This window comes from Daucus carota, chromosome 6, assembly GCF_001625215.2.
Source record: "Daucus carota subsp. sativus chromosome 6, DH1 v3.0, whole genome shotgun sequence".
NCBI lineage: Eukaryota > Viridiplantae > Streptophyta > Magnoliopsida > Apiales > Apiaceae > Daucus > Daucus carota.
In genome coordinates this window covers 28,316,703-28,328,581 of record NC_030386.2, presented here as the reverse complement: position 1 = coordinate 28,328,581, position 11,879 = coordinate 28,316,703, and the positions used below count along the sequence as shown (strand labels likewise).

The window sequence follows — 11,879 nt, the reverse complement described above, 5'->3', positions numbered from 1 at the left end:
CTAACAAAATATGCCTACTTGCAATGCAAAATTCAAGTTTCTGATTCTGAAACAACCCGGACAGCACATTAGGAGATGAATTGGTAAACCACACCAGTAGACAAAGTCCTAGTGTTGCTTGGTCAAAGATCCTAGTTAAACAGACGTTAGACACAAGTGGAAAGCTAAATTCTAAAATGAGCAATAAAATGATAATCGAAAAACTAGAGATTTGGATGATCGCCTGGCCAAGCTAACTTTAAGTTTGGAAATGTTAGCAGTAGCTAGTCAATCAGATGCACAATAGTCGACGAATTGAGCATAGATTATCAACAAGTAACCACCAAACACATTCAATTCATAAAAGCAGATAACATCCCACAACAGCACTTCTTTTACTAACCTTCAATATATCACCCAGAGTTTTAAGCTTTACCAGCCAAATTCTTCTTGATGACAACTTAAAATAAGATGAGATTACAAAATGATACCAATTCTGCTTTAGGGAGGCCTCGTGCTCATTCCAAGAAGTGGCAAAAACCAAAAGAAACTACTTGATCAGTTGAATTAATAGGTGTCGTTAGACATTAGCATTGTGACATGCTTAAGATCTTCACATGTTTATCCTGGACATTTGGCCGCTCATCACGCTAGCACAATAAGATAAAGGTGCTTTTCTTTCTGCAAATCTCTTGATTATGCTTGTATCAGAGCCTCAAGTCTGGCATTATATAATGATGCATATTAGAGGAAAATGTAGTTTGAATTGAACAAAGGGAAATGACAGGTACCTGCTAAAATCAAAGTCAATGAGAAAACGATCATGAGAAACTTGACAAGAAATATATTACTGTTAAAAGGAAATACATAAAACACAAAAACTATGGCCGGCAGTTTATTCAACTAGATAACTTGGGCTATGTACTAATATGCAATACATAATTTATGTTTCCGGCAGTCAGCTATTGCTCCACAGAGACTTTAATCGCAACATCTATTCCATTGCGAATGAGACAAGTTGTTTTTTTGAAGATCCTAGCAAATCAAACACCAATAGATCCTTTGCTTTGCTCTATATTTAGCACACATCAACTGGTATTTAGTTGTATCAGATATAGAATATGCAATGCTGCTCTTCTTCTACTCGTAGTATGTGTTTGTCTGTTTCATACAATACATTTTACATAATAGAAACCCCCCCGGTCCTCGCTGATATTTCAGGATTACACATTACAAATCCACTCCTTACCATATTCAAATGCCTTAGGAGATGCATGTTTTGATTAAAAAGCATCTTCGATTACCAGTTGCAGTCCAATTCAATGATAAGTTTCTACTCAACTACTATAACACTTGTCGCCTGGCAAAGATTTCAACAAGTAAACAATAATATGCTGATCTACAAATTGAAAGAAAGAATAGCTCAACTTGGAACTGCACAAACTATAGAACAAACATCTGAAATCACATCAAACAGTACGAAGTAAAATAACAGCGGTGTGTTTTAACAGAAAAAAATAAATTAACAGCGGTGTAACTGTGAACATGTATGGTTTAAAACATTCACCACACTTGTGAATCTCACCGTAGACTACAAGCCAGTTCACGGATTTCGCTAGAGCTGTCAATTTTTCGCGGTGTTAAAATTGTTCCATGGTCCCTGCCCCTTGTGTTGTCATTTTTTAAACGGATATTTTTTAAACAGATTTTTTAGTGTTAAAATTGTTCCATGATCCCACTTGGAAAATTTTCCAAGTCACAACTGTCACGAACGATCAATCCGGATATGTTTCATTTCGCCCAACCAGGATCCTTCCACCAAACTCCCACCTTCACCCGGGTATACCCGGATGAAGGAGCAAACATAAACTTTTATCTCTACCCGGACCTGTCCAGGCCGGGGGGCAAGCATAAACATCTACTCTTACCCGGATCCACTCGGCCAGGGAAACAAAAGCTAAAGCTCCACTTTACTCCCTCACATAGAGAATCTATATAAAGGAGTGGGGGGCAAATGATATGGAGTAACCCGGGTTGTCCGAACTCGGGCCCACACGAGGACCCTGGCCCCCGGAAAGCACGATCCCGCGGCCCTTCCAGGATACACGGGAAGGGTGTTGAACCCGGACACAAAAGAACCATACCCCTCGACCAGGATCCATACATGTACCAGCCGACACTTGCTGCACAACTTGCTGCACAAGGCACAGAACTGACACAATGAAGACAAAACACAACGGTCAACTACTGGCGATAGAGACAAGCCATGGAACATTCCAAAATACCACTACTACGCTGACACCTGGACACGTGTAGGGAATCAAATCACTACGATCCAGGTACGCACCCTTGAACCCTAATCCTTGGCCTATAAATAGAACAAGGATCAAGAGTGGGTAACTTCTCTTTACACTCATTCTTTGCACACACTCAAGCACTCAGTTTAAATACAAACACATACAGCCACCATACACCACCTTCACCCACCACACATAGATAGCTTATTTCCTGTTCATCTATTCCGATACCTACACTCATTCTCACGCCGGAGGCGCCGCGGGGCTCAAACCCTCATCCAGTGTTGTTTTGCAGACACCCGACCAGCAGCTACACCGCAAGACACCAGTGCACGGCGGAGGAGCTACCGGAACGGGATCTAGAGTTATCATGCACTAACCAATATAATTTCAATCATAAAAACGAAAAATAGTTGTTACTGTATGCACATCACTAGAAAGACCAATTATAATTATCATCTTCTCGAAAAATGAAATAATAGAAGAAAATGGATAAAGAAGTTACTTAAAATTTAATAAAGTGCATAAATTTAATAAAGTGCGATATTATGTGCATAAATTATTTAACTATACATATGTATGATAAACAATCAAATACATATAAATTAGTTATTAATATTATAAATAATGTTAAATTGATTTTGTTCGACGATTAACCAAATAATCGATCTCAGATGATTCCGATTTCCGCAGATCAATACCCAGCCGGCAGCCCTTACTTATTACTGTAGAAGACTATTGTATCTGTATAAATTGTCTTTTGTGAAAATTCTATAAATGAAAATAGTCGGTAAACAAACACTAATTTAGTTACAGCAATGATTAATACGGTAATGGTTTACTCAGACTTGGTCAATGTGGCGGCAAAAGTCGTTGGCAACCGGTATTGCTTGAAAACGGTTTGTCACCAAACTAAAAACTACGTTAGATGAAAATTACCTGACTGGACCATGAGGTCAATTATATATTTTTAGTATTTAACAAAAATCCAAATATGGCCCAATAAATAATTACAGAAGTCAGTTTACGATTTTGAAGGTCGGAATTTTAACTTATATATCGGAAATGAATTTTATTTTATAAAAATTTATCTAAGTATGTATATTTTATAATAATGAGTATTTTACAAGTATGTATACTTTTTAACAATGAGTATTTTATTAGAAAATATATATAAAATAGTTTTAGATTTAGAGTCTAATTAATTCATAATATTACATTTCAGCTTTTGTAATCCACAATTATCCGAATTAACTAAAAAAATGAACATTTCACTGCACTCAACTATTGTCCCTCAAATCCACAGCCCCAACTAAATGAAAAGAAAAAGAGTGATCCAAGAACAATCCTGAGGTTGCTTCTAGACGAACAATTAAAATAAAAAAATAGTGCAGTAACATCATACGCAAAGTCTTTAGAATGTGATAAAAGTGGAAGCTCTAATCACATTTTAATTCCATCCAACGATGAAATGACAAAACTAATGAATAAAAGTCGCAATATAAAAATTGCAATCCAAGCCAGAGCTTAACGCGGACCAAGAACACTGCTAGTGTAGAATTTGTTTCACACGGCAGAATGTTATGTTACTTGTGAGTTGTGACCATGGCTCCTTTGACTATCAGAAATCTAAATTAATGACATCACATGCAACCCCCCAAGCCCCACTGCAATTTTATACTTACATGATATACATGTACTTCTTGCTATCTTACCAGAATATTAAAGAAACTAGGGGTATCTTTTTTTTCTTCACTTGGTGCTGAAACGAAAGGATTATACTATCACTGAAGCGTGCAAATTAGTTCATTCTTCACTTGTTTATCTCTCAAGTGGAAGTGTTTTTCCTCACTCTTTCATTTTATTCCTCTCTTTATGTTTCTTGTTTCTCTTTTCTGGGTTACAGCTCCTCTTCCCACCTCTACGCGTATCAAATTATCTTGGTGCAAGGTTCTCTCTCTCTCTCTCTCTCTCTCTCTCCCCCCCCCCCCCCCCCCTCTCCCTCTCCCTCTCTCTTTCTGTTTATGTCATCTTTGTTGATAGAGTTACGTTTTGAATTGTTGATAGAGCTAATTGTTCCTTCTATTTTCAAGAAATCATGTTTCTTGATTTTTGGACTTGTGGGGTTGTATACTTGATTTATGAATTTTCAAGTTGAATTTCATTTGATTTTGTTGCAAATGTTCATGGGTTATTCTTGGTTTAATTCGTTATGCCGTATTCAATGATTGTTATTACTGTACTATGTTGAAATTGCGCAAAATTGGGATGGGTATGTGAATGAATACAGTACCAAAGTGATTTTTTTTGGCAATCGGGAATGATTACTGTATAGTGTTATGGAATACTATGATTGCTATAAAGATTATATCCGAGTTGCTTTCACTTTGATTGAGTACTCATACCTGTATCCTAGCTATAAGAGGGACCTCTCAAATTTCATATTATCGTGTTGATCCCAGGATAAGACTGTGAGTCCTAATAGCCTTTAAGCCATGCTTCATGTTGGATATCTTATCATCCTGATCTAGCACTGAGTCACAACTCCATGTTCCAAAATTTAGAGTTTCAAAAAGAGCACTTACTCTCTGTGGTCCCCTTCAACAAACACTAAAATTAGTAGAATATGTGCACCTAATCGCAAAATAGTTGTTACTTATTTTCCTTCTTTTTCATCTTCATGTAATATCAATCATCACAGATTGGTTTTCGCTAATTGCAGGAGTCACTGCGGTAAGAATATAATGGATGACAAGCAATTGAATTTTTTCCGACCACTTCTATCTGTGAGGCGGGTTCCATCAACATTGTCATCAGAAAAGGGCGAGAAAAGAAAAACAGGCCATTCTGAACCCAAAATACCAACCCATCCGTCATACAAATCAGAACTGAAATCAGGTCCGATAAGGAATGCAGGAACTGTTCCTTTTGTTTGGGAACGAAGTCCAGGGAGACCGAAGGATGACAACATACCACAAAAGCTTGCTGGTGAAAGACCTCCGACTGCCCCCAAACTTCCACCTGGAAGAATCTTGAGAACCACCAAAGAAGAATCTGCTACAAATCCCGAACATCCTAGTCTTAGTAAGCGCCATGGAGAAATTCTGAATGGATCACTGAGGGTCTCAGTTCTGAATGAAATAGAAAGCTCTGAAGATACTATGGAAGTAGAGAGTTCTGTCTCAGGTGATAATGATGAAGCATATATGGATGCTCTTGATACCCTATCAAGAGCTGAATCATCCTTCATAAATTGCAGTGTAAGTGGTGTAAGTGGAGCAGATGTTTTGAACATAAATACTTCTGGAACCTTCTCTACAGATCCACATACTCGGGATTTCATGATGGGTCGCTTCTTGCCAGCAGCCAGGGCAATGGTTTCAGAAACACCTAAATATGCATCAAAGAAGCAGCCTCTTGTTCGTGAGCAACCAAGACAAGTAAGGAAAGTCACAAGTGTGGAAAATAGGTCTCCACTAAGGTATGGGTCTAATGATATATCTCACTATGCTCTGAAGAAGGATGAAGAAAGTGACGACGACTACGATGGACACACACAGTTTCCAGCTAAAATTTGTGGAGTATTACCAAGATTTTTATTAAAGAGTTCTCTTTGTTTATTAAACCCAGTGCCAGGGACGGGCACAGGTGCAAGGTCCATGAGGACAAGAGTACCCATGTCTCCTGGTAGTAAAACGCATGCTAGCTCTTCTTCTAATGGATCTTCCTGTGAAACTGAGAATGAAGTACAACTGGACCCACTGAGTTGTCCATTTAATCCTAAAAAGATAGAAGGATCATCCTTATACAGGCGTTTGCAAGGTAGAGGCCTGCCATATGTCGTTAATGAAGGATCATCTTTTTCAGAAACAAAAGAGTTTCGTACTGTTCCTGTCCAAGCAAAAGATGCTGAAGTAACTGGTTATCATTTAATCAAAAAAGAAGGCAGCACATTTGAAAATTTATCATCCGGACGAAGAAGCCAAGAGCAACCAGAAATGGGGAGCCCTGTGGTTGAGAAAACTCTGCATGTAGACATTATACATAAGGTGGAATCACCTGATCTATTTTCATATGATTCTATCACGAAAGAGGAAGGTGCTTGGAGTGATCATTTAAAATGGAAAGATATGGAAACTGCCTCAGATAATGGTTCACTCAAAGTGCCTCAGAATCAGAATGTTGAAGATGAGGAAGAAAATTTAAAGATCTTCCCTGAAGTTGTTGATCGCAGTGCACAATCTGTACCTGATAAATCAGATCAGGTTTGGGTATCTGAGCAAAATAAGGAACTCCCTGATTTAGGTATATCTCCAAAAGCAGCAGCTCAGAATGTGAGAGAAACTTTTGAAATTCCGGAGCCTCTTGAAGCAAAAGATATTGAAAAATCTAGTGGAAGCCTAGAGTTCCCTGTTCCACCGCCTCTCCCAAAATCTCCATCAGATTCTTGGCTTTGGCGTACTTTGCCTTCCAAGTCATCAAGGACTCTAGCCTCACGATCAAATTTAGGTACACCTGGAAACCAGGCTTCAACGACACATGCCAAGTTAAGGACATGAGATGGTTGGAACTTGGAACTAATCGATGGCAATACAAAAATCTACAACCTACGGAGGTACATGGTAATATATACATGCTCATTCTTATTGCAAGTCTGAGTTGCATTTATACCATCTCCTTTCTTGCTAGGAACTATCACTGCCTGTATCAGGCATTTAGACACTAAGCAAGATGCTATCTATATCAGACACGGAGTAGGAGGCCGGCCTTTATTTTAGCTTTGCAAACATCTTTTAGCTGAATGCCAGCGGCCAGAGATATCCAAAGGGGGTTAAGTAAATATTTTGGTCTTCTTTTCAGGTGCTTGGGCTTTAGATTTCTGGGGGACAATAATAGGATGGTAAAGATAAATTTTGATTCCCCTATTGTAATTACAACAGGTAAACATAATAAAGTCTTGCAAAGGTCAAGATGTAACTGAAAATGTATCTTCACGCATAAAGGCGAGTATAATGGTGTAATGTCCCATACTTTCTAGTGGAAAATGCCAGTTATGTTTCGTTTGGTACGATGGCCCTTACCCATGTGCCATGAGTGGATTTGTCGAATATGGCTTGTTTAGTTTGGTTTATAAAGCTAATACTTTGCAGATACTCTGCTGCTGGTATTGAGCATGATAGTTATTAGCTCTTGATAAATCCCTGTTAAAATCAAAATTTCAGGGTTTTCACTGCACCTTTTGTTCTGCTTAATGGACCACTGATCTGTTTAATAATAACACTTTAAACCACAATCAGTTTTATAGCTTTTAAGTGACACTACAAGCCCAACAAACAATTTTCTTAAAGTTACGCCAAACTGCAATGTTTGCATGAATTACTTCTACTGATAACAGGTGATAATGCCCTTTAAGATCAACCGGGTGTGTTTGGATATTATATGAGAATAAAATCGGGAACGGAAATAAGGAATGAGTATATTAAGAGATGCGGAAGGAATGATTTATCTATTAAATGGGAATGAGGTTCTCATTCCGTATTACTAAATACCACAAAATGACTAATCCAAAGGACAACGGGTTTGAGGTTCCGATTTTCATTAACCGTGCTCATTAATCATGAGCCAAACAGTTTGAGGTTCGATTCCCATTAACTGGACTCATTAACCATGAACCGAATACAAAATCACTAAAACACCCAAAATTGAGCTTAAAATGACTTTTTAAGACACTATTCAGTGTTTAACTTGCTTCAGCAGTGTCACTGGTTTGTGTATCAGAGATCCAAATTGTCAAAATGTATCAATATGTATGACTTAAATGTCTCAGTTACACCTCCAGGAGAAATAATATACTTTCAATTTGTGAACCCCAATACTACTTCATGTCTAAGCTACTCTATTTTAGACTTCTTTCACATGCACCAGATGTTTGAAATAATCATTATGGTTTAATAGCACGGCCTTTGTACTGCACTTTATGAACCACGAACTCATCAGGGGGTTGAAACTCTTCCAACCAAGTCGCATCATAGACGACCGCTCCATCCACTTCAAGATTAACTTCAATGAGGGAAAAGATAGTTAATAGAATTGTCATTTCTTTTCTCTATTTGAAGAAATATGATGGTTTTTATTTTTTGCTAACATTATCTTTGTTGTTATTTTTTGGCTAAATAAGATGATATTAGTTGCCTTTTTTTTGTTGTTGTTGGGTATAAACAATTTTAACATCTCATTATTTAATAAGAACGATCAAATGGTACAGATAAGCTATTATCGGCCAGCAGTTAGGAATATCTAGTTTGATTACCTGGGAGATCCCCTCTTGGAGACCTGCGAAAATAAGTGCAATCCCGACCATCATCAGATGAGTAAGGTGGAGACTGAATGTCAAAGATAGCGCAAGGAGTTAATGCTCTGAAGCAATGTATGTTACCACCAGCAGTTGGATAAAGAACTGTTGTTCCACAAGGTGCAATCATTTGACAATCTTTGACAAGCTTTGCAGGTTTCTCTGCTACAAATATACCACCAACTTTATTTAGCGATTCTTTTTTCACTAAATCTCAGTCTTTGGTTTTAAAAAGTTGGACATGAAGTTGCTAATAATACGAGAACAATGTGTTGATTGTGGGGGAACAATAGATTCCTTTCGGACTTTCAATATCAGTTATTTGCAGGTAAGCTTTTTAATGACACATAGTGAAAAGCGACCAATTCAGATTGCAATCCTTCACCAGGGCACTACAGAACCAGGAAAGGCCTCAAACAAGATGTACCGTAGTATATATGTAAAGTCATTGGTGTAAGCTCAAACGACTAATGACCAGAATTTTGCTTCATAAATGCTTAATGCTAATTCATATACAAACATAACGCCCAAGGAGCCGATGGTTTCATATTTTTCTATTAATAACAACCAGAAAATCAACAAAGTCTATGAATAGATCTTCTAGGCCGATACTCTTAACCTTAGGTTACATAATCACTTTCCAGCTTTATCGGCTCCAAAGAATCAAAGCTTCCTAATTTGAATTTTTCATATCTAGTTTGAGTCCACAACAATTCATTTAGTAATAGAAGTTGGATCAACCTGCATTCCGGAGTCTTGCTTTTTATTAGTACTTGCTACTTGAAATTTATAACCAATTACATATCAAGTAATTCAATTATTCATTGAGAAAAGAAGAGAGCCGTATATCTAATGTGAGGATTAGCTAGGTTGGTTTTCCAAAGCCTGAACGGCAAATTAAACATAAACGAGGCAGTGCACAAGTAAAATAACAACTAAACTGTTCTTATCAAAGGATCATTAGATAAAAAAGCACACCTTGTAATTGATCAGAAATTCCCGGCAAGTCAAGCCAATCATATGATTTAACATGTAGTGAACCATATAATAGCTTGCTTAGCACAGTCATTCCAGGATGATTATGGAGTGGGATGACAGAGGAAGGTGGCATGCAAAATATTCCCAGCTGCCAGTAGTTTCAGAGAAGTGCATCTCAGACAATATGCAAGTATCACAAATATGAGTATGCTCACATATATGTATGTCTTAAGCACTACACTAGTACACTTACACTGAAACTGTCACACTCGTATATATGAATATACCGGATTGGTGGTAGTGAGCCATCCCACCGGCTTGGTCCATTCATGGAGCCTTTTAATCCTCGAACTAATTGCGCCTCTTGTTCGAGCCCAACATCAGCAGGCTTGATTTTTTCTGAAACAAATTTAAGATTCAATGATGTAATGCAACATGACTAGGACTCGACCTATAGTAAGAAACATAACTGCATATCAGCTTTATCAAAATTGGATGAACATCATATAGGTCAGAAGGATATGTGTGACTGCCTATAGCTCTCTGACAACAGCTTTACTCTCCCTACAATCCTAATAAATAACACAAATATTGGCTTCAGTTTATATTCATTCACAAGTGGCAAAAAAAAACCTCCATCCCTAATTACTCGTCTATTTTTACTTTTGGTGGTCAAATTGACCAAAGTTTGACTGAAATTATATATGTATTATATAATTGAAAAAAAATTAAACAACTATATCATTGGAAATTATATCCAATCTATTTTAATAAGTATTTTTCACTTTTTTAAAATAATAAAAGGATAGGTTCTATTCTTTGGTCAATAGTTGGTCAATTTGACTATTGAAAAGTCAAATGGAACAACTAATTAGGAACAGGGAGTACTTAATTAGGTTTGGGTAACTAGGTCAGGGGATAAGCATGTTGGAAACTACCTTTAGTAAGGTTTTATTACCAGATCTTCAAGGAGAGTTGGGAGCTGCCAACAACTTGCCTAAGAAGGGGATGGTCAGACACATTGTTGGTACTATGAAAACGAAACAGACTATTAAATTGCAGCAATTTGTTTATAAACGCAACAATCTTGGTCGTGCAATTAATCAACAGACCTACCGGTCCAATGCCAAAGTGAAGACATAAAAACTTTCTTAGTATATCATTTTGAATTATTGCACATATCCTGGGAAAATAATTGTTTGAGCACAGACAAAACAGATATGTTTGGGAAGATAGCCATTTTATCAAGCATCAGGCTCCTAGCGCCAGGCACCCAACCTCCACAATAATGAATATATCGCCAATTTTTTTATTTATTTATAAAAGACACACTCATTACAAATACCCAACAAACATTTTCACTTTAGATAAACTTTACACAAAATGAGATGCAATTTATAGAGGCGAGATTTATGAGTTCCAACCTAGCATGGCGCGAACTTTTCGGACAGCATCTTCTGATATTGGCCCATCGGTAGACAGAGATGTTTTACAGACATTATAGAGCTTCTGTATAGCTGGCATGGTGTGAGATATACAACAAACCTTGCACCCAAGAAATCTTCAACACCAATGAACCAGAAGGGTCCTCTACTTGTGAGAAGACCCTTGATTTGGTGCAACTGATCAACAATAAAGTGGGTCAAATAATTGGATCAAAATAGTTGGCATCAGTAAAATCCTTTAATGTGTAACCAAACTTCTCAAATAATAACATAAGTCTTTTAATAGAACTGGGACCTTTTATAGCCTAATCAGTAGAGATTACAGATTTATATTTTAGTAATGTGAAGTTGAAGAACAAGACTAAAATGTTACATGTAAGATGAAAAGGAGAGAGTACCTGGGCTTGGATGGAGAGAGATAGAGAGGAGAGAAGGTAGGCGCTTGTTTTGGCCTTTGGGGACGAAAAAGGCAAAGATTCACCGTGTCCACTTGGTGCCTCCGGACCCACTTTGCTTCTCTTTCTTTTACATACCTTGAATTTTTCAGAAATTTATTTCTTTATTTCACGTAATAATGAAAAATTCTAAACATTTTAATAAAAATTATTCATTTACAAAATTCACAAGTCCATACTATTCAAATACATAATAATTTCTGAATCATAATTTATTGATCATTTATAATTCATTTCCTTATTTTAGTCAATAAATAAATTCTTCAGAAATTTAAAATTAGTTGACAGTTATTTTTCAATTGAATTTACGGTCAATAAATATATATTGATGACATAAAAGGCTTTTCAACAATAAAATTAATCAAAAATGTCT

At 37.0% G+C, this 11,879-nt stretch overlaps 2 protein-coding genes across 4 annotated transcripts; one reads left to right on the top strand and one right to left on the bottom strand.

Annotated features, from left to right (window-relative positions):
• Positions 1-3,808: 3,808 nt before the first annotated feature.
• LOC108228100 (uncharacterized) lies at positions 3,809-7,342 on the top strand. 2 transcript variants are annotated; one of them, XR_001808171.2, is made up of 3 exons: positions 3,998-4,226; positions 4,999-6,891; positions 6,966-7,342. XR_001808171.2 is itself a non-coding variant. In XM_017403586.2 (2 exons), exon 2 carries the CDS (start codon positions 5,021-5,023, stop codon positions 6,833-6,835), a length of 1,815 nt encoding a protein of 604 aa, XP_017259075.1. In that variant the 5' UTR covers positions 3,809-4,226; positions 4,999-5,020; the 3' UTR covers positions 6,836-7,342. The 2 variants fall into 2 exon arrangements, 1 of the variants encoding a protein (XP_017259075.1); XM_017403586.2 differs by having other exon boundaries at positions 3,809-4,226; positions 4,999-7,342.
• Positions 7,343-7,960: 618 nt separating this feature from the next.
• LOC108224689 (plant cysteine oxidase 4-like) lies at positions 7,961-11,582 on the bottom strand. 2 transcript variants are annotated; one of them, XM_017399379.2, is made up of 6 exons: positions 11,450-11,582; positions 11,031-11,228; positions 9,860-10,005; positions 9,607-9,754; positions 8,587-8,793; positions 7,961-8,336 (listed from the first exon to the last, which is right to left on the bottom strand). In XM_017399379.2, the coding sequence occupies exons 2-6, from the start codon at positions 11,128-11,130 to the stop codon at positions 8,218-8,220; spliced, it is 720 nt and encodes a 239-aa protein (XP_017254868.1). In that variant the 5' UTR covers positions 11,131-11,228; positions 11,450-11,582; the 3' UTR covers positions 7,961-8,217. The 2 variants fall into 2 exon arrangements, with proteins under 2 accessions (XP_017254868.1, XP_017254869.1); XM_017399380.2 differs by having other exon boundaries at positions 8,587-8,790.
• Positions 11,583-11,879: the final 297 nt, after the last annotated feature.